Consider the following 27,843-nt stretch of genomic DNA (forward strand, 5'->3'; position numbering starts at 1 on the left):
GAGAGAGAGTAGAGAGAGAGACAGAGAGATGTCATGTGCAGTTGTGTCCCAACTGTAAAGCCGGAGGTATCTGGAGGTATCTGAGCTCTCCCTCATCATTTTTGCTTTCTTCCCTGGGATGGGACGCGTGCAACTCTAATTTATGTCAGTATTCTCTGATCGAGCGAAGATGGTGTCTTCGCTCCAGATTATGTGGATGTTCAAGGATGGGGTGATTCTGTTCTGTACACCGTTCCTGCTCCTCCCGCTGCCTCTACTGATCGGAACCACGGTATGCACCAAATTTCTGGACAGACATATTCCAGGGGTCCCTATCTCCTCTTGACCCCATCTAGGCCTAGTCTTTCTGATTTCTGCACCAAGAGTACGCTATCTGTATAATGATTTAAAATATTTTTGTAAGAGCCTACTAGTATTCTATCGTCTTGTTAGATATTTCATTAATTGTTCATTTGTACACCTGACACATGCTGATTTTGACTTAAACATTTATTCCTTTAGACCTCCGCCACACACGCATGCACAGACACACAAACACGCACGCATGCACAGACACACAAACACGCATGCACAGACACACAAACACGCACGCATGCACAGACACACAAACACGCACGCATGCACAGACACACAAACACGCACGCATGCACAGACACACAAACACGCATGCATGCACAGACACACAAACATGCATGCATGCACAGACACACAAACACACACGCATGCACACACACACACAGATGTATTATGTTGATTTCTTTTTCAGAAGAGCGCACTTTTTCTGCCAATTCAGAAAATGGAAATTCCTACAAATGTACAGAGGGTAACAGGGTCAGGACCTGGTGTGACAAGGGGGTGACACATTCTTTCAGCTTGCTCCAGGGGTGAACTTAGTGCAGAACTCTCGTGTTGTCTTTAACCCTTTCTTGTCCTCTTAAGATAGAACTGCCCCGCTAAGCAACCTGGTCTCAAAGACTACAAGTAATATAGTAAATGGAAAACCGTGACAACTCAAATTAGTATGATATGTTACATTTGGTTTGGTTACATAAGACAGAAGGTTATAGCCATGGGAAGTAGGGGTGCTGAAGTAATAAGGATTCCAAAACTGTATAATTACTCATGTCTGAACACTGATTGAATTTGCGCAGCACATACACTACCGTTAAAAAGTTTGGGGTCATTTAAATATTTATTTGTTTTTGAAAGAAAATCATTTTTTTGTCCATTAAAATTACATCAAATTGATCAGAAATACAGTGTAGACATTGTTAATGTTGTAAATGACTATTGTAGCTGGAAACGGCAGATTTTTTATGGAATATCTACATAGGCGTGCAGAGGCCCATTATCAGCAACCATCACACCTGTGTTCCAATGGCACGTTGTGTTAGCTAATCCAAGTTTATCATTTTAAAAGGCTAATTGATCATTAGAAAACCATTTTGCGATGATGTGAGCACAGCTGAAAACTGTTGTGCTCATTAAAGAAGCAATAAACCGGACCTTCTTTAGACTAGTTGAGTATCTGGAGCTTCAGCATTTGTGGGTTTGATTACAGGCTGAAAATGGCCAGGGACAAAGACCTTTCTTCTGAAACTCGTCAGTCTATTCTTGTTCTGAGAAGTTAAGGCTATTCCATGAGAGAAATTACCAGGAAACTGAAGATCTTGTACAATGCTGTGTACCACTCCCTTCACAGAACAGGGCAAACTGTCTCTAACCAGAATAGAAAGAGGAGTGGGAGGCCCTGGTGCACATCTGAGCAAGATGACAAGTACATTAGAGTGTCTAGTTTGAGAAACAGATGCCTCACAAGTCCTCAACTGGCAGCTTCATTAAATAGTACCCACAAAACACCAGTCTCAACATCAACAGTGAAGAGGCGACTCCAGGATGTTGGCCTTCTAGTCAGAGTTCCTCTGTCCAGTGTCTGTTCGTTTTCCCTTCTTAATCTTTTCTTTTTATTGGCCAGTCTAAGATATAGCTTTGTCTTTGCAACTCTGCCTATAAGGCCAGCATCCCGGAGTCGACCTCTTCACTGTTGACTTTGAGACTGGTGTTTTGCGGGTACTATTTAATGAAGCTGCTAGTTGAGGACTTTCTCAAACTAGACATTTACATTACATTTACATTTACATTTAAGTCATTTAGCAGACGCTCTTATCCAGAGCGACTTACAAATTGGTGCATTCACCTTATGACATCCAGTGGAACAGCCACTTTACAATAGTGCATCTAAATCTTTTAGGGGGGGGTGAGAAGGTTTACTTATCCTATCCTAGGTATTCCTTAAAGAGGTGGGGTTTCAGGTGTCTCCGGAAGGTGGTGATTGACTCCGCTGTCCTGGCGTCGTGAGGGAGTTTGTTTCACCATTGGGGGGCCAGAGCAGCGAACAGTTTTGACTGGGCTGAGCGGGAACTGTACTTCCTCAGTGGTAGGGAGGCGAGCAGGCCAGAGGTGGATGAACGCAGTGCCCTTGTTTGGGTGTAGGGCCTGATCAGAGCCTGGAGGTACTGAGGTGCCGTTCCCCTCACAGCTCCGTAGGCAAGCACCATGGTCTTGTAGCGGATGCGAGCTTCAACTGGAAGCCAGTGGAGAGAGCTGAGGAGCGGGGTGACGTGAGAGAACTTGGGAAGGTTGAACACCAGACGGGCTGCGGCGTTCTGGATGAGTTGTAGGGGTTTAATGGCACAGGCAGGGAGCCCAGCCAACAGCGAGTTGCAGTAATCCAGACGGGAGATGACAAGTGCCTGGATTAGGACCTGCGCCGCTTCCTGTGTGAGGCAGGGTCGTACTCTGCGGATGTTGTAGAGCATGAACCTACAGGAACGGGCCACCGCCTTGATGTTAGTTGAGAACGACAGGGTGTTGTCCAGGATCACGCCAAGGTTCTTAGCGCTCTGGGAGGAGGACACAATGGAGTTGTCAACCGTGATGGCGAGATCATGGAACGGGCAGTCCTTCCCGGGAGGAAGAGCAGCTCCGTCTTGCCGAGGTTCAGCTTGAGGTGGTGATCCGTCATCCACACTGATATGTCTGCCAGACATGCAGAGATGCGATTCGCCACCTGGTCATCAGAAGGGGGAAAGGAGAAGATTAATTGTGTGTCGTCTGCATAGCAATGATAGGAGAGACCATGTGAGGTTATGACAGAGCCAAGTGACTTGGTGTATAGCGAGAATAGGAGAGGGCCTAGAACAGAGCCCTGGGGGACACCAATGGTGAGAGCGCGTGGTGAGGAGACAGATTCTCGCCACGCCATCTGGTAGGAGCGACCTGTCAGGTAGGACGCAATCCAAGCGTGGGCCGCGCCGGAGATGCCCAACTCGGAGAGGGTGGAGAGGAGGATCTGATGGTTCACAGTATCGAAGGCAGCCGATAGGTCTAGAAGGATGAGAGCAGAGGAGAGAGAGTTAGCTTTAGCAGTGCGGAGCACCTCCGTGATACAGAGAAGAGCAGTCTCAGTTGAATGACTAGTCTTGAAACCTGACTGATTTGGATCAAGAAGGTCATTCTGAGAGAGATAGCGGGAGAGCTGGCCAAGGACGGCACGTTCAAGAGTTTTGGAGAGAAAAGAAAGAAGGGATACTGGCTGTAGTTGTTGACATCGGAGGGATCGGGTGTAGGTTTTTTTCAGAAGGGGTGCAACTCTCGCTCTCTTGAAGACGGAAGGGACGTAGCCAGCGGTCAGGGATGAGTTGTTGAGCGAGGTGAGGTAAGGAGAAGGTCTCCGGAAATGGTCTGGAGAAGAGAGGAGGGGAAAGGGTCAAGCGGGCGGGTTGTTGGGCGGCCGGCCGTCACAAGACGCAAGATTTCATCTGGAGAGAGAGGGGAGAAAGAGGTCAGAGCACAGGGTAGGGCAGTGTGAGCAGAACCAGCGGTGTCGTTTGACTTAGCAAATGAGGATCGGATGTCGTCGACCTTCTTTTCAAAATGGTTGACGAAGTCATCTGCAGAGAGGAGGAGGGGGGGGAGGATTCAGGAGGGAGGAGAAGGTGGCAAAGAGCTTCCTAGTGTTAGAGGCAGATGCTTGGAATTTAGAGTGGTAGAAAGTGGCTTTAGCAGCAGAGACAGAGGAGGAAAATGTAGAGAGGAGGGAGTGAAAGGATGCCAGGTCCGCAGGGAGGCGAGTTTTCCTCCATTTCCGCTCGGCTGCATGGAGCCCTGTTCTGTGAGCTCGCAATGAGTCGTCGAGCCACGGAGCGGGAGGAGAGGACCGAGCCGGCCTGGAGGATAGGGGACATAGAGAGTCAAAGGATGCAGAAAGGGAGGAGAGGAGGGTTGAGGAGGCAGAATCAGGAGATAGGTTGGAGAAGGTTTGAGCAGAGGGAAGAGATGATAGGATGGAAGAGGAGAGAGTAGCGGGGGAGAGAGAGCGAAGGTTGGGACGGCGCGATACCATCCGAGTAGGGGCAGTGTGGGAAGTGTTGGATGAGAGTGAGAGGGAAAAGGATACAAGGTAGTGGTCGGAGACTTGGAGGGGAGTTGCAATGAGGTTAGTGGAAGAACAGCATCTAGTAAAGATGAGGTCGAGCGTATTGCCTGCCTTGTGAGTAGGGGGGAAGGTGAGAGGGTGAGGTCAAAAGAGGAGAGGAGTGGAAAGAAGGAGGCAGAGAGGAATGAGTCAAAGGTAGACGTGGGGAGGTTAAAGTCGCCCAGAACTGTGAGAGGTGAGCCGTCCTCAGGAAAGGAGCTTATCAAGGCATCAAGCTCATTGATGAACTCTCCGAGGAACCTGGAGGGCGATAAATGATAAGGATGATAAGCTTGAAAGGGCTGGTAACTGTGACAGCATGGAATTCAAAGGAGGCGATAGACAGATGGGTAAGGGGAGAAAGAGAGAATGACCACTTGGGAGAGATGAGGATCCCGGTGCCACCACCCCGCTGACCAGAAGCTCTCGGGGTGTGCGAGAACACGTGGGCGGACGAGGAGAGAGCAGTAGGAGTAGCAGTGTTATCTGTGGTGATCCATGTTTCCGTCAGTGCCAAGAAGTCGAGGGACTGGAGGGAGGCATAGGCTGAGATGAACTCTGCCTTGTTGGCCGCAGATCGGCAGTTCCAGAGGCTACCGGAGACCTGGAACTCCACGTGGGTCGTGCGCGCTGGGACCACCAGATTAGGGTGGCCTCGGCCACGCGGTGTGGAGCGTTTGTATGGTCTGTGCAGAGAGGAGAGAACAGGGATAGACAGACACATAGTTGACAGGCTACAGAAGAGGCTACGCTAATGCAAGGAGATTGGAATGACAAGTGGACTACACGTCTCAATGTTCAGAAAGTTAAGCTTACGTAGCAAGAATCTTATTGACTAAAATGATTCAAATGATACAGTACTGCTGAAGTAGGCTAGCTGGCAGTGGCTGCGTTGTTGACACTACACTAATCAAGTCGTTCCGTTGAGTGTAATAGTTTCTACAGTGCAGCTATTCGGGGGCTAGCTGGCTAGCTAGCAGTGTTGATTACGTTACGTTGCGTTAAAAGAACGACAATAGCTGGCAAGCTAACCTAGAAAATCGCTCTAGACTACACAATTATCTTTGATACAAAGACGGCTATGTAGCTAGCTACGATCAAGCAAATCAAACCGTTGTGCTGTAATGAAATGAAATGAAAATGTGATACTACCTGTGGAGCGAAGCGGAATGCGACCGGGTTGTTGAGTGGGAAGTTATATTCGGTAGACGTTGGCTAGCTGTTAGCTAGCTAGCAGTGTCTCCTACGTTAAGGACGACAAGTAGCTGGCTAGCTAACCTCTGTAAATTAAGATAATCACTCTAAGACTACACACTCTAAACTACACAATTATCTTGGATACGAAGACAGCAAAGACAACTATGTAGCTAGCTAACACTACACTAATCAAGTCGTTCAGTTGAGTGTAATAGTTTCTACAGTGCTGCTATTCGGTAGACGGTGGACGTTAGCTAGCTGGCTAGCTGCTGGGCAGTAGACTACGTTAGGACGACGAAATACGATAATTACGCAATTATCTTTGATACAAAGACGGCTATGTAGCTAGCTAAGAAGAAATTGCTAAGATTAGACAAATCAAACCGTTGTACTATAATGAAATGTAATGAAAAGTAATGAAAAGTAATACTACCTGCGGACCGAAGTGCGAATGCGACCGCTCGCTCCAACCCGGAAGTAGAGCAACTGTGTACTTGTCCTCTTGCTCAGTTGTGCACCGGGGCCGCCCACTCCTGGCGTAGAAACATTTCCTCGTCACACCATAGGGTGTTGAAGTTCAAGTTTACATTACTTGAGCTCGACGAATTCACATCGCAGATCAATGTTTATACAATGGCACCCCCAGACACAGAGAACATTGTGTTCGTGTGCTTCAGTTATTTTGTGTGTGTGTGTGTGTGTGTGTGTGTGTGTGTGTGTGTGTGTGTGTGTGTGTGTGTGTGTGTGTGTGTGTGTGTGTGTGTGTGTGTGTGTGTGTGTGTGTGTGTGTGTGTGTGTGTGCTTGTGTCCTTTTGAACTCAAGAATATTTGGGTTCTCTGTACTTCTATATGGCTCTAAATAGAGTATTGTAACTGTGTGGGTTTTCAGGAGGCAAGATGTGCCTATGTGATAGCTCTGATGGCAGTGTACTGGTGTACTGAGGTATTGCCACTAGCGGTGACTGCTCTCCTGCCCGCTGTCCTTTTCCCTCTGTTTGGCATCATGGAGTCCAAGCAGGTACGTGCGTAAAGATGTAGGATCTTAATTTGAGCACCCTGCTGCAGGAGAACTTTACTGCGATGCAGGAAATGTAAAACCTGTAGAGTATTTGAGGTTAAAGGCTTTTGAAGTTTGTAATTTCCACTTTGACTTGATTCTTCATTACCGAAAATGTACACTACATGATCGAAAATATGTGGACAACTGCTCGTCGAACAACTCATTCCAAAATCATGGGCATTAATATGGAGTTGGTCCCAGCTTTGCTGCTATAACAGCCTCCACTCTTCTGGGAAGGCTTTCCACTAGATGTTGAAACATTACTTTGGGGACTTACGTCCATTCAGCCACAAGAGCATTAGTAAGGTTGGGCACTGATGTTGAGTGATTTTGCCTGGCTCGCAGTCGGCAATCCATCCCGAAGGTGTTAGATGGGGTTGAAGTCAGGGCTCTGTGCAGGCCAGTCAAGTTCTTCCACACCGATCTCGCCGAGTGACGCAGCGGTCTAAGGCACTGCATCTCAGTGCTAGAGGCATCACTACAGACCCTGGTTTGATTCAAGGCTGTATCACAACCGGCTGTGATTGGGAGTCCCATAGGGCGGTGCACAATTTGCCCAGCGTTGTCCGGGTTAGGGTTTGTCATGCGGAAACAGGAAAGAGCCTTCCCCAAACTGTTGCCACAAAGTTGGAAGCACAGTATCGTCTAGAATGTCAATGTATGCTGTAGCATTAAGACTTCTCTTCACTGGAACAAAGGGGCCCGAACCATGAAAAACAGACCCAGACTAATATTCCTCGTCCACCAAATGTTATAGTTGGCACTATGCATTGGGGCAGGTCGCGTTTTACTGGCATCCGCCAAACCCAGATTTGTCCGTCGAACTGCCAGATGGTGAGGCGTGATTCATCCCTTCAGAGAACGCGTGTCCACTGCTCCAGTGTCCAATGGCAGCGAGCTTTACACCACTCCAGCTGATGCTTGGCATTGCGCATGGTGATCTTAGGCTTCTATGCGGCTGCTTGGCCTTGGAAACCCATTTCATGAAGCTCCTGACGAACAGTTCTTGTGCTGATGTTGCTTCCAGAGGCAGTTTGGAACTCAGTAGTGAGTGTTGCAACTGAGGAGAGACGATTTTTACACGCTTCAGCACTCGGAGGTCTCAGCTGAGCCGTTGTTGCTCCTAGACATTTCCACTTCACAATAACAGCACTTACAAATGACCGGCGCAGCTCTCGCAGAGCAGAAATTTGACAAACTGACTTGTTTGAAAGATGTTATCCTATGACGGCACCACGTTGAAAGTCACTGAGCTCTGCCGTAAATCCATTCTACTGCCAATATTTGTCTATGGAGATTGCATGGCTGTGTGCTCGATTTTATACACCTATCAGCAAAGGGTGTGGCTGAAATAGCCAAATCCACTCATTTGAATGGGTGTCCACATACTTGTGTATATATTGTATCAACCCCTACAAAAATGTCCATTCATTATAATCCACATAATAATAGACATTTCCTGTTGAGAGATTATTTTCCTGCTGTAGCAAACTGGATCAAAGTAAGATCCTACATCTGTATCAGGTGTGTATGCAGTACCTGAAGGACACCAACATGCTGTTTGTAGGCGGTCTGATGGTGGCTGTTGCCGTGGAGACATGGAACCTTCACAAGCGCATCGCCCTCAGGGTTCTACTTGTTGTGGGGGTGCGGCCTGCCCTGTGAGTAGCTAATCACAGGTGTCTATCTTTATCAGTTTATCAGGTATCAAATCAGGATTGTCTGCAAAATTCAAGACCATGTAAACCCACTGAGCTAAAGCCTAGCATTATTTCCTCCTTCTCCACTTTCTCTTTTCTCTTTCTGATACACTGGCCCCCTTTTGCTGTCCACGCCAGTCTGATGCTAGGGTTCATGGGTGTGACAGCATTCCTGTCCATGTGGATCAGTAACACAGCCACCACAGCTATGATGGTCCCCATTGTCCAGGCTGTCCTGGAGCAGCTCAACAGCCCACAGAATGGGGAGAAGCCCTTGCCCATCCCCCAGAGCCAGGAGAATGGTATGATTCCTGAGGAAAGACTGGAGAACAGTTCAAACCCACAGGACAGACTTATCATCCAGGACAATCACATTCCACTGGAGAAACCAGCCACAGAGGATAAACTGGACTCCCCAGACAAACCAGTTCACCAGGACAACTCTCTGGCTGATGGGAAGCCAGGTGAGGGGCACTGGGCTGGAGGCAAAGGTCAGAGCAGGGGGCTAGGTGAGAATTGGAGTACTGCCTTCTCACCAACACACTATAATACAGTTACATGTACATGGCGATTTCAAACAAATATAGACTTAGGTTGTATGTCTACAGGCAACAGGCACACTATAGCCTGCCTAGCTAACAACTTTGGCTGTGACCTCTTGGTAGTCCTGATTCCCAAACCTCTCTAATATATAGTGGTATTGTCTCCCCCTTCCTCTCTGTATAAAGTGGTAGTGTCCATGGTCTTGAAAGAGGGGACTGAAGCAGAGGAGCAGGTTGGGGAGGAAGAGGAGGAGAAGGAGAGGATGAAAATGTGTAAAGGCTTGACGTTGTGTGTGTGTTACGCTGCCAGCATCGGAGGCACTGCCACTCTCACTGGTACCGGACCCAACCTCGTCCTCACAGGGCAGATGAGCCAGTATGTAACACACACACGCACGCACGCATGCACGCACACACACATAGCATATGTACCTCTCACAGACATACACCTCACAAATGTTAGTGCATATCCCATGTATGAATATAGATATGGGTATCCGAACATATCGTGTTGATCAACTGGCATTTAACATTTTTGAGAAGTGAAGTTGGTCCTTTTTGAGAAGTGAAGTTGGTCCTTCTGTAGCACAGTTGGTAGAGCATGGCGCTTGTAACGCCAGGGTAGTGGGTTCGATTCCCGGGACCACCCATACGTAGAATGTATGCACACATGACTGTAAGTCGCTTTGGATAAAAGCGTCTGCTAAATGGCATATTTAAGTTCTTAACAAAAACCCACTGTCAGACTCTTCCCTCAGAACGGTGACGTGGTTAACTTTGCCTCGTGGTTCGCCTTTGCCTTCCCCACAATGCTGCTAATGCTGACGCTGGCCTGGCTCTGGCTCCAGCTCGTCTTCATCGGCTTTGAGTGAGTGACCTGGCCAGAGCATCACAGTGCATTATTCTAACTCTACTCTCTCTTCTCAGTTCAACCACGACATGATATTTGTAAAGGTTTGCATGGGCCAAATAGGGGCAATGTCTCTCTCACTCACTCTGCTTCTTATCTGACCTATTAGTTTAAATAATTTCTCTCTCTCTCACTCACTCTGTCTTTCTCTCACCCCCTTCTCTTTTGCTCCCCCACTCATTTCTCTTGTCCCTTTCTCCCCCTCTTCCTCTCTAGTCTGAAGCGTACGTGGGGCTGTGGTGCTGTGCAGTCAGAGAAAGAACATGCAGCGTATGATTTGATCCGTGAGGAGCATCGTCGTCTGGGGCCAGTGTCCTATGGAGAGTTGAGTGTCCTGGGGCTCTTCATTCTGCTGGTGGTGTTGTGGTTCACACGAAGCCCAGGCTTCATCAACGGATGGGCAACCCACATCTTCAACACAAAGGCAGAGTATGTAACACACACCACACAGTGAAATACTTTACACACCATATATACTCAACCACACAGACTCACACACAAAACACTAGCAGGTGGAAATATACAGACACATGCACAGTAACACAAGCTTGATCTGAAGGATAGATTACCTGAGTTGTCTTTAGACCCAGAACGTTCTGTTAGAACAAGTGTCAGGACACGGGGAACAGGAGAAAACAAACACAAATGTACAAAACGTGTCGTTCACAGAGTAAACCGTCTGTGTTGCATCAATAAACATGTTCTGAACTTTGACACACAGAAACACAAACTTGTGCACGTACACAAGCTCTGACCGGCACACACAAAGACTTGCATAGGCACATGCACACACAGAGTCTGGGAAACATGATCTCACTAGAGTGAATGAGAGAGTAAGCACACTTCTTTATGACAAACAGATCGATGGGCAGGAGAGGCACACACTGCGTTCTCTCTTATCTGGTCATGTGACCACCCTATCACAGAGGGCATATGTGACGTCTGTCAATCTATGAATGGGCACATCACCATGGAAACAGGTGTTGATTATAGCAGAATCCTGGTTCAAACTGGGGCTAAGGTCATCAAACATACTCTGTCCATTACATCAATCCACTCTTTATTTGTATTTGTAGTTATTAAGGATCCCCATTACCTGATGTCAAGGTAGCAGCTACTCTTCCTGGGGACCAGCAATTATATACAATTACAAATATGACATTTCATAACACTTTTCACAACACATTACGTGTGTGCCCTCAGGCCACTACTGTACTCTACTACCACATATCTACAATACAACATCTATGTGTACGTGTGTGTAGAGTGTGCGTGTTGTGGATATGTACATGTGGATATGTATGAGTGTGTCTATGCCTGTGTGTATATTCACAGTCCCCGCTGCTCCATAAGGTGTATTTGAATCTTTTTTTAAATCTGATTGTACTGCTTGCATCAGTTACCTGATGTGGAATAGAGCTCCATGTAGCCATGTCTCTATGCCGTACTGTAGTCAGTTCTGGGGATTGTGAAGAGACCTCTGATGGCATGTCTTGTGGGGTATGGATGGATGTCTGCTGTGCTAGTACTTTAAACAGACAGCTCAGTGCATTCAGCATGTCAATACTTCTAACAAAAACAAATAGTGATGAAGTCATTCTCTCCTGTACTTTGAGCCATGAGAGATTGATATGCATATTATTAATGTTAGCTCTCTGTGTACAGTTGAAGTCGTAAATTTACATTTAAACTCAGTTTTCACAATTCCTAATTCTAGTAAAATGTCCCTGTCTTAGGTCAGTAAAGATCACCACTTCATTTTAAGAATGTAATGTAAAAATAATAGTGGAGAGGATTATGTGTTTCAGCTTTTATTTCTTTCATCACATTCCCAGTGGGTCAGAAGTTTACATACAATGGTAGCATTGCCTTTAAGTTGTTTAACTTTGGTCACACGTTTCGGGTAACCTTCAACAAGCTTCCCACAATAAGTTGGGTTAATTTTGGCCCATTCCCACTGACAGAGCTGGTGTAACTGATTCAGGTTTGTAGGCCTCCTTGCTCGCAAACACTTTTTCAGTTCTGCCCACAAATTTTTCCATAGGATTGAGGTCAGGTCTTTGTGATGGCCACTCCAATACCTTGACTTTGTTGTCCTTAAGCCATTTTGCCACAACTTTGGAAGTATGCTTAGGGTCATTGTCCATTTGAAAGTCCCATTTGCGACCAAGCTTTAACTTTCTGACTGATGTCTTGAGATGTTGCTTCGATATATCCACATCATTTTCCATCCTCATGACGCCATCTATTTTGTGAAGTGTACCAGTCCCTCCTGCAGCAATGCACCCCCACAACATGATGCTGCTACCCCCGTGCTTCACGGTTGGGATGGTGTTCTTCGGCCTCCGAACATGATTGTCATTATGGCCAAAGTTCGATTTTTGTTTCATCAGACCAGAGGACGTTTCTCCAAAATGTACGATATTTGTCCCCATGTGCAGTTGCAAACCGTAGTCTGTTTTTTTATGGTGGTTAAAGAGCAGTGGCTTCTTCCTTGCTGAGCGGCCTTTCGGGTTATGTCGATATAGGACTTGTTTTACTGTGGATATAGATGCTGTTGTACCTGTTTCCTCCAGCATCTTTTTGCACCAAAGTACTTTCATCTCTAGGAAACAGAACGCATCTCCTTCCTGAGCGGTATGATGGCTGCGTGATCCCATGGTGTTTATACTTGCGTACTATTGTTTGTATAGATGGATGTGGTACCTTCAGGCTTTTGGAAATTGCCCCAAAGGATGAACCAGACATTTGGAGGTCTACAATTGTTTTTTGTGAGGTCTTGGCTGATTTGTTTTGCTTTTCCCATGATGTCAAGCAAAGAGGCACTGAGTGTGAAGGTAGGCCTTGAAATACATCCACAGGTACACCTCCAATTGACTCAAATGATGTCAATTAGTCTATCCGAAGCTTCTAAAGCCATGACAACATTTTCTGGAATTTTCCAAGCTGTTTAAAGGTACAGTCAACTTAGTGTATGTAAACGTCTGACCCACTGGAATTGTGATACAGTGAATTTTAGGTGAAATAATCTGTCTGTAAACAATTGTTGGAAAAATTACTTGTGTCATGCACAAAGTAGATGTTCTAACCAACTTGACAAAACTATAGTTTGTTAACAAGACATTTGTGGAGTGGTTGAAAAATGAGTTTTAATGACTCCAACCTAAGTGTATGTAAACTTCAGACTTCAACTGTACATTTAAGGTCCTGTTTGGAGCCAATTGTAAAGTCCCTCATCACATTGTCATTGGGTTATAATTAGTTAGTGTTCAAAAAAGGATTGGAAGGCCTCTCCCCGGCCTTCCTCTGCTGTACCTCTCCCCAACTCCCAATCCCTGTATACCCCTTCCTTAATCCCCTGCTGCCTCCTAACCCTACACAGTCTAACCCCCGCAGTCAAAATATCCTATAGAATTCAAATATAAAAAAATCATATTACAATCCAACAGCAAATCTTATCAGATTCTGGAACCTATCCTGTAGAATAGAATCTTATAGGAGTCCAATAGGACTGGTTCCAAAATCTGATAGGATTGTTCTATTGGATTCTTATACTGAAATCCTATGGGATCCTATAAAATAAAATTCTATCAGCCTAGATCTCCCAGACACTTGAATTACAGCCACTTGTCACCTAGCCTAGGGATTATAAAAGTGCCTATTAAAATCCTGTAGGAGACCAATAGGATTGGTTCCAAGATCTGATTATTCTATTAGTCATACTGTAAATTAACTTACAGCCTTGAATCCCCGGTAATGGCTCACATCAACACAATTGTCCGATAAACCCTAGACCCACTCCAATTTGCATACCGCCCAAACAGATCCACAGATGACGCAATCTCTATTGCACTCCACACTGCCCTTTCCCACCTGGACAAAAGGAACACTTATGTGAGAATGCTATTAATTGACTACAGCTCAGTGTCCAACACCATGGTACCCTCAAAGCTCATCACTAACCTCAGGATCCTGGGACTAAACACCTCCATCTGCAACTGGATCCTGGACTTCCTGACTGGCCGCCCCCAGGTGGTGAGGTTAGGTAGCAACACATCTGCCATGCAGTTCCTCAACACTGGAGCCCCCCAGGGGTGCGTGCTCAGTCCCCTCCTGTACTCCCTGTTCACCCACAACTGCATGGCCAGGCATAACTCCAACACCATCATTAAGTTTGCAGATGACACAACAGTGGTAGGCCTGATCACCGACAACGACGAGACAGCCTATAGGGAGGAGGTCAGAGACCTGGCTGGGAGGTGCCAGAATAACAACCTATCCCTCACCATAACCAAGACTAAGGAGATGATTGTGGACTACAGGAAAAGGAGGACCGAGTACACCCCCATTCTCATCGACGGGCTGTAGTGGAGCAGGTTGAGAGCTTCAAGTTCCTTGGTGTCCACATCTACAACAAACTCGAATGGTCCAGACACACCAAGACAGCCATGAAGAGGGCACGACAAAGCCTATTCCCCCTCAGGAAACGAAAAAGATTTGGCATGGGTCCTGAGATCCTCAAAAGATTCTACAGCTGTAACATCGAGAGCATCCTGACTGGTTGCATCACTGCCTGGAACAGCAATTGCTCGGCCTCCGACCGCAAGGCACTACAAAGGGTAGTGTGTACGGCCCAGTACATCACTGGGGCTAAGCTGCCTGCCATCCAGGACCTCTACACCAGGCGGTATCAGAGGAAGGCCCTAAAAATTGTCAAAGACCCCAGCCACCCCAGTCATAGACTGTTCTCTCTACTACTGCATGGCAAGCGGTACCGGAGTGCCAAGTCTAGGACAAAAAGGCTTCTCAACAGTTTTTACCCCCAAGCCATAAGACTCCTGAACAGGTAATCAAATGGCTACCCGGACTATTTGCATTGTACCAATTGCTGGGTCATTCTACCAATTTGGTGCCTTTTGAGAAGTGTAAGGTGGTCCATTTTTTTCAACTAATTTTAACATTCTGTCATAAAGAGCACATGTTCAACTTCATCAAAAACAAGTTTTCCCATCTCAAGAAGATTTTTTTTGTAAATTAATATAGTAAGTGCTTATTAAGTGCCAAATAAAGTAAAAAGGTTGACCAGAACAAGGTTTATGATTTCTTATTAAATCAGCCATAAATCCGCTTGTTACAGGGGGAATGAAAGCTTCCCACTGGGCCCACACTGGTTGAGTCAACGTTCTTTCCACATAATTTCAATTAAATTACATTGACCCAACATGGAATAGACATTGAATTGATGTCTGTGCCCAGTGGGCTGTTGTGTGCAAACAGGGAGTGGCAATTGAATGCAAGCTTCACATTTATCGATATTCTTTGTACCTGTCTATCTATGGGTAACAGGGTTGATGTGTTATGCTCAAGCCACTCAGTTTTCCACCAAAAAACACCAGAAAATTGCCAAAAAGAGTAGAACCAGCTTTCCTGCTTTTGATTGATGATTTGACTATTAGATGTTCAATGTTTCTTTAAATTGTTTTTTACCATATTAAAACGAGAGTTCAGTTCACGTAACATGGTTGACAAAATGAGGGGCAAATGAATCACTAATCACATAGAATAAATAATGATCTTCAAAAATGACTGTCAAATAAACAAAATAACTAGGGCTATACAATGATGGTGAAACTTGAACACATTTGGGGATTAAGTGGGTTAAAATCATCCTAGAAGTGACACAGGTTTGACGGAGGGACATGTCAAAATGCTGAATTTGGGCACTTTAGATCAAAGGGCCTGGAGCTGAGTTTCTACTAAGCTAACATATGGGAAATGGTGTCGACAGATGGGCTGTCATGCTCTTAGGAAACTTTGCAGTATTTCATTTTTTATGTGTTATCTCTTACATTATTAGCCCAGGAAATATTTGTGTTATTACATACTGCCGGGAAGAACTTTTGGATATTAGAGCGGCGGTAACTCACCAGCATTACCAGCATTAGGACCAGGGACACGACTTTCCCAAACCGGATTCTTTGTTCCCCGGGGCAATTGAACTGATTCCAGAGGCTGTTCCAAAACACAGCCGAAGGAGAATAGGTACCCGGAGTGGACTTTTAGTCCAACTCAGTAGGCGCGCACACCATCCACCGCTTCCGAGTATATTACTCGCTAATGTTCAGTCTCTGGATAATAAAGTTGATGAGCTCAGGGCAAGGATATCCTTCCAAAGAGACATCAAGGATTGTAACATACTCTGTTTTACGGAAACATGGCTCTCTCAGGATATACTGTGTCCGTTCAGCCAGTTCGGTTCTCAGTTCATCACGCAGACAGGAAAATATCTCCCTGGGAAGAAGGATGGGGGTGTATGTTTCATGATTAACTACTCATGGTGTGATTGTGAAAACATACAGGAACTCAAGTCGTTTTGTTCACCCAGCCTAGAATAACTTACAATCAAATGCTGGCCGTATTACCTCCCAAGAGAATTCTCTTCGGTTATAGTCACAGCCGTGTATATTCCTCCTCAAGCCGATACCACGACGGCCCTCAAGGAACTACACTGGACTTTGTGAAAACTGGAAACCACATATCCTGAGGCTGCATTTATTGTAGCTAGGGATTTTAACTAAGCAAATTTGAGAAAAAAAGTTACGGAAGTTCTATCAACAGATTGACTGTAGTACTCGCACTGCTAAAACACTCGGCACTGCTACTCTAAATTCTGGGATGCCTACCAGGGCCTCCCCCATTCTCCCTTTGGCAAATCTGATCACGACTCTATTTTGCTACTCCCTTCCTATAGGCAGAAACTCAAACAGGAAGTACCCGTGCTAAGGACTATCCAACGCTGGTCTGATAAACCGGCATCCACGCTTCGAGATTGTTTTGATCATGTGGACTGGGATATGTTTTGGGTAGCCTCCATGGAGCAACATAGACGAAAACACTGATATGGTGACTGAGTTTATCAGGATGTGTATAGCAGATGTTGTACCCACCCACAGGTGGCAGCATTTGTGCAAAACTGAAAGCACGAACCATGACATTTAGCCATGGCAAGGTGACTTGGAATATGGCAGAATACAAACAGTGTAGTTATTTCCTCCATAAGGCAATCAAACAGGCAAAACGTCAGTATAGAGACCAAGTCGACTCGCAATTCAACGGCTCATATACGAGACATATGTGGCAGGGTCTACAGACAATCAAGGACTACAAAGAGAGAACCAGCTATGTGGCAGGCACCAACTTCTTGCTTCTGGACAAGATAAACACCTTCTTCGCCCACTTTGAGGACAACACAGTGCCACCGACGTGGCCCACTACCAAGAATTGTGGGCTCTCCTTCTCTGTGGCCGACGTGAGTAAAATGTTTAAGCATGTTAACCCTCGCAAGGTTTCCGGCCCAGACGGAAACCCTAGCCGCGTTCCTCAGAGCATACGCAGACCAGCTGGCTGGAGTGTTTATGGACATATTCAATCTCTCCCTATCCAAGATTGTTGTCCCCCTCCATGCTTCAAGATGACCATCATTTTTCCTGTAACCAAGAAAGCAAAATTAACTGAACTAAATGACTATCGCCCCGTAGCACTCACTTCTGTCATCATGAAGTGCTTTACCTTACCTGACACCCTAGACCCACTTCAATTTGCTTACCGCCCCAATAGATCCAGAGACGATACATGCCCTATCCAATCTGGAAAATAGTAATACCTATATAAGAATGATGTTCATAGCTCAGAATTCAACACCATAGTACCCTCCAAGCTCTTAAGCTTGAGGCCCTGGGTCTGAACCCTGCCCTGTGCAACTGGGTCCTGGACTTCTTGACGGGCCGCCCCGTGGTGAAGATAGGCAACAACTCCTCCACTTCGCTGATCCTCAACACTGGGGCCCCACAAGGGTGTGTGCTCAGCCCCCTCCTATACTCCCTGTTTACCCATGACTGCGTGGCCATGCACGCCTCCAACTCAATCATCAAGTTTGCAGATGACACTACAATAGTAGGCCTGATTACCAACAATGACGAGACAGCCTACAGGGAGGAGGTGAGGACCCTGTGAATGTGGTGCCAGGAAAATAGCCTCTCACCCAACGTCAACAAAACAAAGGGGCTGATCGTGGACTTCAGGAAACAGCAGAGGAAGCACCCCCCTATCCACATCGACGGGACCGCAGTGGAGAAGATGGAAAGCTTCAAGTTCCTTGGCGTACAGATCACTGAAAAACTGAAATGATCCACCCACACAGACAATGTGGTGAAGAAGGCGCAACAGCGCCTCTTCAACCTCAGGAGGCTGTCGAAATTTTGCTTGGCACCTAAAACCCTCACAAACTACCTACTGGTACGGCAACTGCACCACCCGCAACCGCAGGGTTCTCCGGAGGGTGGTGCGGCCTGCCCAACTTATCACCGGGGGCAAACTACCTGCCCACCAGGACACCTACAGCACCCGATGTCATTGGAAGACCAAAAAGATAATCAAGGCCAACAACCACCCGAGCCACTGCCTGTTCACCCCGCCATCATTCAGAAGGCGAGGTCAGTACAGGTGCATCAAAACTGGAACTGAAAAATAGCTTCTATCTCAAGACTGTTAAATAGCCATCACTAGCACATTAAAGGCTGCTGCCCTGTATACATAGACTTGAAATCACTGGCCACTTTAATATTTGAAACACTAGTCACTTCAATAATGTTTACATTTGTTTACGTATTTACTGTATTCTTTATTATTTGTATTTTTTTGTTCAAGCTTTACAGAATGTACATCAATGTAAGTACAAAGATTTTACCATATCCCAACCACCCTCCTTCCCTCCCTCCATACAACACATCCACCCAACCCCCCTAGTCCCTTCCCTACCTCTCCGCCCTACCTCAGTCAACCCACCTTGATTTCCTCCCATCCCATACCCTCCCTCAATTCTGTCCTCGAAAAAACAAAAATTCTACAGAGATATCGCAACAAATAAACATTCAACAATACAGGGGGGGGGAGAATATACAAACAACTCAATACAGATTCAATATACAAAAACATAAATAAATAAATGATCAGTAAACCTTAAATTGTATGAGACCAAGACGAGCGCAATATGTAGTGGAGTGTACTCTATCAATCGCCTCATCCCACCACTCCTGTGTAAATTCAACACCCATCACCCGTTCCCAAGCAGATTTTATTTTGTTGGTGGAGTGTTTGTCCAATGACAACATATACAAATAGATAATTAAATATATAAATATTAAATATAAATTACTGCTTTCTGTCAAGGTAATAGAGTCAATATGCCATCCCAGGGTTGGCAAGGGGGTGGAGTAGGGAAGCCAGAAAATTGGGAGGAGACACAATGCCTAATTTGAAGGTAATGGAAAAAGTTAGATGGAGAGAGAGTATTTAGAGGCCAGGTTGGGAAAACTATCAAAAATGAGAAGGACTTAATACCTTTCCTTGTCCAGTAAGAGAAAGCATCATCTATTAGAGAAGCGGGGAATACGGGATTCTTGTCAATAGGATCCATAGTAGATGCAGCACAGAATTTAAAATGTTGTCGAACCTGGTACCAAATCTTAATTGGGGAAAGCACTACAGGATTCTGAGTATAGCGAGAGGGGAATGTTGGGAGAGAAGAGCAGAGTAAAGCAGGAAGAGAAGCAGAAATACAAGAATGTGCCTCTAGGTGGCACCATTGGGTATCTGGAGCATGTAACCAGAATGGCAATTTCTGAAAGTTGGCTGCCCAGTAATAGTATAAAAAGTTGTTTAGTGCCAGCCCTACACTAAACTTGCAGCTCTGAAGTAAAAATCTACTGACTCTGGGTACCTTTTCTCCCCAGATAAATGTGGCAACAGCCTGATTTTAAAAAACAATTTGGTAAGAACAATGGGACAGATTGAAATAGATAAAGGAATTTGTGTAAGCATCCTTACTATAAGTGATAGTGGTAAGCTACCCCATCTCTGAAAATCAGTTTTCATTGAAATTCTCTGCTGCTGCAAAGTTTGCAGAAAAAAGAGCATGTAATGAGCGAGTTACGTTCACTCCAAGGTATTTGAAACCAGAGCGGCTAAGCTGAAATGGCAAGTCTGTCAGCTGGAGCTGTAGTGCTGCTGGATTGATTGGGAAGCACTCACTTTTCTGAAGATTCAGCTTGTAACCGGATAAGGAGCCAAAGTTTACCAGAATGGAAAAAAATTGTATTTAAACAGGTTACAGGGTTATTTACATAGAGTAACAAATCATCTGCATATAATGATAACCTATGTTCAACTCCTTCCCATGTTACACCTTGGAAAGAGGAGGATGCCCATAAAGCTGCTGAAAGGGGCTCAATGGCGCCATAATAAAGGGGACAGTGATTAACTTTGGCATGTTCCACGTTCCAGGGCAAAATAATCAGAATGAGTGTCATTGGTACAGACACTGGGGAGATGTATGCAAGTGACGGATCCATGAGCTAAATTTGTCTCCAAATCCATTTTTTTTAGGACAGCAAATAGGTACTCCCACTCAATTCTGTTGAATGCTTTCTCTGCATCTAGGGAGATTACCACCTCAGGGGAGTTGGAGAATTGTTTAGAATAAATAATAAGGGGCCTAAAATAAGAACAGAAAGTGAAGGAAAAGCGCTATTGAAGCCTGTGTTAGGGTAGGTGGCAACGAGCCTTGTTCAAGTGATGCGTTATACATAGATAAAAGTAAAGGGGCTGACTTGGTATAGAATTTCTTAAAGAACCCAGTTGGAAACCCATCAGGCCCTGGAGCCTTGCCGTTCTGCATTGACTTGTTAGACTGAATAACTTCTTCAAGGTTGAGAGGGAAATCAAGGTCATCTGCAGTTTCAGCCTCAACTGTGGGAGTCTCCAATTCACCCAAAAATGTAGTCATGTTGGCCGTATCTGATGGAAATTCAGACGTATACACAGAGGAATAGAAAGATTTGAAGGTGTCATTGATCCCCGTAGGGTCAGAAATCAAAGTATGAGAGGAATCTTTCATTTGGGGAATCAGACGGGTAGCAACACTGCGTTTTAATTGGTGTGCGAGCAGACGACTTGCCTTGTCACGATGTTCATGGTAGGTACCATGTGAATGCAATAGTAACCGTTCTGCATCTGTAGTGGACAAGATATTGAATTCAGATTGTAAGTTCAAGCGTTGCTTATATAGCTCTGGAGATGGCGTCAGGGCATATTGATGGTCTAAGTCAAGGATGGCTTTAGAGTTATTCTAGTTTAGCTTTCCGAGTTTTGTTTAAATGAGAAGAATAAGAAATCATGTATCCTCTAAGATAGGCCTTAAGTGATTCCCATAAGAAAGAATGAGAGTTTGAGCTTGTCTGATTTATAAAAAAAAAAAGATCAATAGAAGTGGAGATAACGTTACAGAAGTCAGCATCAGACTGGAGAAAAGAGGAGTACGAGTTTTTCCTGATAGGACTATGTCGAGGGCTAAAGGTCCATGGTCAGAAATTACAATGGTTAAATATTCAGAAGAGTTGACATTTGGAAGTAACTTATGATCAATAAAGAAATAGTCAATATGAGAAAAAAATGGTGTACATGTGAAAAGAAAGAATACTCTCTTGCCTGGGGTTTCTGAAATCTCCAGGGATCTGTACACCCATTCTGAACTATAAAACCTGAGAAGGACTTTGACATAGCAGAAGGAGACATAGTTTTGTGGTTGGAGTGGTCCAAAGCCGGGCTAATAACACAATTCAGATCCCTGACAAATATCAAAAGATGGGTGTTCAGAGAAGGGATTTTCCCCAGCAACCCATTGGCAAATTCAACATCATCAAAATTGGGAGCATATACATTGACCACTACTACAGGTGTGTGTCAAATGGTGCCAGTTATGATTAAATATCTCCCATGACTGTCTGAAATAACATTAGTAGTAGAGAAATGTATTAGTTTTGTAGCCTTGAGTGATCTTTAGTGTGTAAATGGGTCTCTTGTAAAACATACCACATCTGCTTTTAGCTTTTTCAAATGAGAGAAGACCCTAGACCTCTAGACAGGATTGTTCATTGCCTTAGTATTCCAAGATACAAACTTTATAGGATTAGGCCTACCTATTCCCATTATACTATTATTAGCGTTGTTAGCCATCTAAAATATTGAAATGAAAAAGGTGTGAAAACAGATAAAGCATTTGCAAAGATATCAGAGAAAACTGATGAAAAAAGCAAAACAAAAAAAAGGCCCGAAAACGGTGCAGCTTCGGTGCATATAAGCAGAAAACCTTCCTATCCTAATGCGGAGAGGCTCCATAGCACCAGTAGAGAAATACAATCGAAAAGGCATTCACAAAACGGTAAAGAAGGTCAACAGATAACCAAAACAAACACCCCATAACAGTGAAACGGAACTGTCCTGAATCAGGGAGTCTTCAATCAGTGCAACACGTACAATGTGTCTTAAGGATGGCCAAATAAGTGTCCCGCAGTATGCTACCCTGTTGCAAAAAGGAAAAGGGGCAGAGTGTCTTTACATGTACAAATGATCAATAGGGCGAAATAAAGTGGTGAAAAGTCCTTCAGTAAGTGTCTAGACCAAAAGAAAGAAAAAAACAACAAAGGAAAGAAAGCTCGGCAAAAGCTTGGAATTGTAGCCATGCATTACTATGCTAGCCATCTAGCCAAACAAAAAGGACCTCCCAAATGTGTAGCTTAAATGACAACCACACAAGACAGTATTAGTCGTTTTTATCAGAGTTCAATAACGTTCGTGTTCAATGTGCAGACGAGCAGGAAAGCGGAGTGAGAATTTCACTTTCTTCTGATGAATTTTACATTTCACATTGAGGAATTTAGCTCCTTTCTTGGTGACATTTAAGCTGAGGTCAAGAAAGATGAACACCTTGCGTCCGCAGAAGTGTCGCTGGTCTTTGCCCTGCCTCTGGAGGATGCGCTTCTTGTCACAGTAGTAGTGAAAACAGACAATAAACACTCTAGGCTTGGAGTTGTCGTCTCCACTCACAGGGGAGGGGCCAATGCGGTGGGCTCTATCCAGCTTCGGGGGTGATGGATCGATGGCTGGACCCAGCACATCCGCAAAGAATTCTGACATGAACTTAAATTAGTCCCCTCTTTCACATTTCTCTGGTATACCAACAACACAAAGATTGCAAACGCGAGAACGGGATTCCAGGTCATCGGTTTTGCCAATCAGCTTTTGGTTTTCGGAGCTCAGCCAGGCGACTGTTTTCTCAAGTGCTACTATGCGGTCACTGTCATCACACAGGTCATGTTCAAAGCAATCAATTTGGCGGCCTTGTTCATCTGCAGCGGCTCGGACACCATCCAGGACGGTGGAGAAGGGGGCCAGAGCAGCATCGATGGCAGTTTTGAGCTGAGTGGCAATGGTAGCTGTCATTTCCGAGACCAGAACCGCACGGAGGTTCTGAAGATCTGTGGGGAGTGTGACCTCATGAGGCTCTGTAATAGTTGGATTGGAGTTGGCGCCATTACCATTCACGTTTGCCATTGCGGTTGAAACGTTAGTTACAGGTCTTCTGCTCCTCAGTTCGTGTGACATTTGAATCAAAAAGGTATGACTTACGAACTCACCAATGAAATATGATATGTAAGAAAATGGAATGCAAAGTGCAAATTTGGAAAACTTAACTAATGCGTAGGAAGCTCTTCCACGAGCTTCTTCTCTCACATGCTTAACCAAAACTCTGTATTTACTGTATTCTATCATATTCTATTGTATCTTCGTCTATGCCTCTCTGACATTGCTCATCCAACTATTTATATATTCTTAATTGCATTCCTTTACTTTTGATTGTGTGTATTGTTAGATATTACTTGTTAGATATCACTGCACTGTTGGAGCTAGAAACACAAGCATTTTGCTACACCCGCAATAACATCTGCTAAACACGTGCATGTGACAAATAAAATTTGATTTCATTTTGAAATTCTGTACAATGACAGAAATAAGACTAAAACATTGAAAACTTCATAAGGAAAGAAATACTGTACTCGCAGTTCTTGCGTTCACACACAGTAAAGGATAAAACTAAGAATAGCTCATGTTAGAAAACCAGTGATTTTCTGCAGAGCCACAAACTATAATTTAATGGGTTTAATTAAGAAAACAGTTTTAATAGGATACTGATCGGGTGACACAAAATCCTACAATAGTGTTGCCAATAGGAAAAAGTATTCCAACAGCATTCCAATAGGATTCTGATAGAGGTGACACAAAATCCTATAGGATCCAATAGCATTACTTTTGATTTCCAATAGGAAAAAAGTAGTCCAACGGGATTCCAACAGGGTTCTGATAGAGGTGAAACAAAATATTATAGGATTGTGAGAACCCTACAGGATTCCGGTGGAAAAATCACAAATCCTATAGGATTGTTTTACTAGGGCCTTACCTTCCAACCATCCAACCTCTCCAGGTTTGTGACTGATGCCACAGTGGCAGTGTTTGTTGCCGTGCTGTTGTTCGTCTTGCCCTCTGAGCCCCCCCGCTACCTCTGCTTCTGGAGAACACAGAGCTTTGACACAGGTGAAACACACACACATACACACACACACACATACACACACACACACACACACACACACTGTAGAAATTGCTTGACATGTTTGTGCCCCTCTCCCCTCAGAGCCCCCCCGCGGCCCCACCCCTGCCCTGCTGACCTGGCAGGTGACCCAGAGGAAGATGCCCTGGAGCATTGTACTGCTGCTAGGAGGAGGCTTCGCTCTGGCTAAGGGTAGCGAGGTGTGTTTGTGTGTGTAACCTTGAGTGTGTACAGTGGGGAGAACAAATATTTGATACACTGCCGATTTTGCAGGTTTTCCTACTTACAAAGCATGTAGAGGTCTGTAATTTTTATCATAGGTACTCTTCATCTGTGAAAGACTGAATCTAAAACAAAAATCTAGAAAATCACATTGTATGATTTTTAAGTAATTAATTTCCATTTTATTGCATGACATAAGTATTTGATCACCTACCAACCAGTAAGAATTCCGTCTCTCACAGACCTGTTAGTTTTTCTTTAAGAAGCCCTCCTGTTCTCCACTCATTACCTGTATTAACTGAACCTGTTTGAACTTGTTACCTGTATAAAAGACACCTGTCCACACACTCAATCAAACAGACTCCAATCTCTCCACAATGGCCAAGACCAGAGAGCTGTGTAAGGACATCAGTGGTAAAATTGTAGACCTGCACAAGGCTGGGATGGGCTACAGGACAATAGGCAAGCAGCTTGGTGAGAAGGCAACAACTGTTGGCGCAATTATTAGAAAATGGAAGAAGTTCAAGATGACGGTCAATCACCCTCGGTCTGGGGCTCCATGCAAGATCTCACCTCGTGGGGCATCAATGTTCATGAGGAAGGTGAGGGATCAGCCCAGAACTACACGGCAGGACCTGGTCAATGATCTGAAGAGAGCTGGGACCACAGTCTCAAAGATAACCATTAGTAACACACTATGTCGTCATGTATTAAAATGCTGCAGCGCATGCAAAGTCCCCCTGCTCAAGCCAGCGCATGTCCAGGCCCATCTGAAGTTTTCCAATGACCATCTGGATGATCCAGAGGAGGAATGGGAGAAGGTCATGTGGTCTGATGAGACACAAATAGAGCTTTTTGGTCTAAACTCCACTCGCCGTGTTTGGAGGAAGAAGAAGGATGAGTACAACCCCAAGAACACCATCCCAACCGTGAAGCATGGAGGTGGAAACATCATTCTTTGGGGATGCTTTTCTGCAAAGGGGACAGGACAACTGCACCGTTTTGAGGGGAGGATGGATGGGGCCATGTATCGCAAGGTCTTGGCCAACAACCTCCTTCCCCCAGTAAGAGCATTGAAGATGGGTCGTGGCTGGGTCTTCCAGCATGACAATGACCCGAAACACACAGACAGGGCAACTAAGGAGTGACTCTGTAAGAAGCATCTCAAGGTCCTGGAGTGGCCTAGCCAGTCTCCAGACCTGAACCCAATAGAAGATCTTTGGAGGGAGCTGAAAGTCAGGTATTGCCCAGCGACAGCCCCGAAACCTGAAGGATCTGGAGAAGGTCTGTATGGAGGAGTGGGCCAAAATCCCTGCTGCAGTGTGTGCAAACCTGATCAAGAACTACAGGAAACGTATGATCTCTGTAAATGCAAACAAAGTTTTATGTACCAAATATTAAGTTCTGCTTTTCTGATGTATCAAATACTTATGTAATGCAATAAAATGCAAATGAATTACAATGTTATTTTCTGCATTTTTGTTTTAGATTCCGTCTCTCACAGTTGAAGTGTACCTATGATAAATAATTACAGACCTCTACATGCTTTGTAAGTACAAAAACCTGCAAAATCGGCAGTGTATCAAATACTTGTTCTGCCCACTGTATGTGCATGCGTGCATGCTTGCATGGGTCTGTGTATGTGTATAAGCTTGAATGTGTGTGTATCCATCCAGGTGTCTGGTCTGTCGCGGTGGCTGGGTGATCAGATGATACCTCTCTGCTCCATCCCTCCCTGGGCCATCGCAGTCATCCTCTGTCTCCTCACTGCCATCTTCACTGAGTGTGCCAGCAACGTGGCTACCGCTACACTCTTCCTGCCCATCCTAGCTTCCATGGTACACCCACCCACACTCAACCAACCACACACACACACTTCTCTCTCTCCCCATCTCGCTCACACACACAAACACACTTGATTGCTCTCCATTCTGGGATCAAGATTCCTTTTGATAAAATTGGATTGTACTGAATAGAGCTGGTCAATAGGGGATCTGAGCCAGGCCTACTACTGAAGAGTCTCTCAGAGAGTGAAAGAGAGAATGTACGAATGAAAGAGATAAGCAAATAGCGAGAGAAGACAGAGGGAAAGAGCTGAATGAGTGAAAAGTCAACTCAGAGAGAAAGAGAGAGCGAGAGCGAGAGCGAGAGAGAGAGAGAGAGAGAGAGAGAGAGAGAGAGAGAGAGAGAGAGAGAGAGAAAAACAAGACAGGTTATTCACACTAATAGGTCACATTAGAGGCCAGACATTGAGACTGTAACAGCACTGTGTGTAGAGCTCTCAGCTCTGTTCATTCAGTGACAATAATCTTTGATAACTGAGCCAACACAGAGCCACACACACTTTTTTTCATCCTATTCACATCCACATCGCAGGATAATAGGCTACTAATTGTGCATGTACTCATATGTGTGCATTTATGTGCATACGTATGTGCTGGCTAATATGTGTGTGTTCTATTGCAGTCCCAATCCATAGGAGTGAACCCACTGTATGTGATGGTACCCTGTACCCTTAGTGCCTCCTTTGCCTTCATGCTCCCTGTCGCCACGCCTCCTAACGCCATCGTGTTCTCTTATGGATACCTGAAGGTGTCGGATATGGTGAGAGCCTCACTTTTGACCTCTGCTTCTATGGAAACCTACTATACAGTAGGAAGTATGAATAATAAGTTAATGTACTGTATGTTGGCATATATTTCACCCTAACAGCCCACCTTAAATCTAAACCTCCTCCTCGCACCGTATTCTTCATTCACCTTCACCACCATCCCCTCAACCTACCACCACCTCAGCTTTAACCCCTCTCTCTCCTCTAGGCTAAGACAGGTATAGTGATGAACATCATTGGGATCCTGTGTATCACTCTGGCCATTAACAGCTGGGGTAGAGCCATTTTTAACCTGGACACCTTCCCCTCCTGGGCCAACACCACCGCTAACATCACTACAGGAGGATGAGGGGGGTGACCCCCAAAAACACCATCATACGCCCCTGTACTGCAATACCACTGCTACCGATGCCAAAAAGGGGATGAGGGAGGAGGAGACCACTGACAACCCTCACTTGGGCAACAGAGGGCTGGCCATGGGAACACTGTTTTACTGGTTTATTATCAGTGTATTTTATACTTACTATGTACAGATAATATTATTATATTATATGGTAATGAGGGAGCCTTAGAGAACTCGGATGATAAATAATTTGTAAAAGCCAAGACACGCTGTAATAC

General features: G+C 45.1%; 1 protein-coding gene across 2 annotated transcripts; it reads left to right on the plus strand.

The window, feature by feature from the left end:
- On the plus strand, nt 1-27,577 carry LOC118391792 (Na(+)/citrate cotransporter-like). Of its 2 annotated transcripts, none has more exons than XM_035783275.2 (12): nt 1-271; nt 6,564-6,692; nt 8,259-8,395; nt 8,573-8,943; nt 9,163-9,352; nt 9,722-9,844; nt 10,103-10,315; nt 24,264-24,373; nt 24,474-24,589; nt 26,288-26,449; nt 27,078-27,215; nt 27,431-27,577. In XM_035783275.2, the coding sequence occupies exons 1-12, from the start codon at nt 143-145 to the stop codon at nt 27,569-27,571; spliced, it is 1,959 nt and encodes a 652-aa protein (XP_035639168.2). In that variant the 5' UTR covers nt 1-142; the 3' UTR covers nt 27,572-27,577. The 2 variants fall into 2 exon arrangements, with proteins under 2 accessions (XP_035639168.2, XP_052313891.1); XM_052457931.1 differs by having other exon boundaries at nt 27,407-27,541.
- Nucleotides 27,578-27,843: the final 266 nt, after the last annotated feature.

Source organism: Oncorhynchus keta, chromosome 12, assembly GCF_023373465.1.
Source record: "Oncorhynchus keta strain PuntledgeMale-10-30-2019 chromosome 12, Oket_V2, whole genome shotgun sequence".
NCBI classification, from domain to species: Eukaryota; Metazoa; Chordata; class Actinopteri; order Salmoniformes; family Salmonidae; genus Oncorhynchus; species Oncorhynchus keta.

Excerpts from the sequence above, each read along its gene's own strand:
- LOC118391792 (XM_035783275.2), top strand. The coding sequence starts at position 143 with ATGTCAGTATTCTCTGATCGAGCGAAGATGGTGTCTTCGCTCCAGATT. Across the intron at positions 9,353-9,721 it reads CTCACAGGGCAGATGAGCCA|ACTCTTCCCTCAGAACGGTG; the intron begins GTATGTAACACA and ends ACCCACTGTCAG. Across the intron at positions 24,374-24,473 it reads AACACAGAGCTTTGACACAG|AGCCCCCCCGCGGCCCCACC; the intron begins GTGAAACACACA and ends CTCTCCCCTCAG.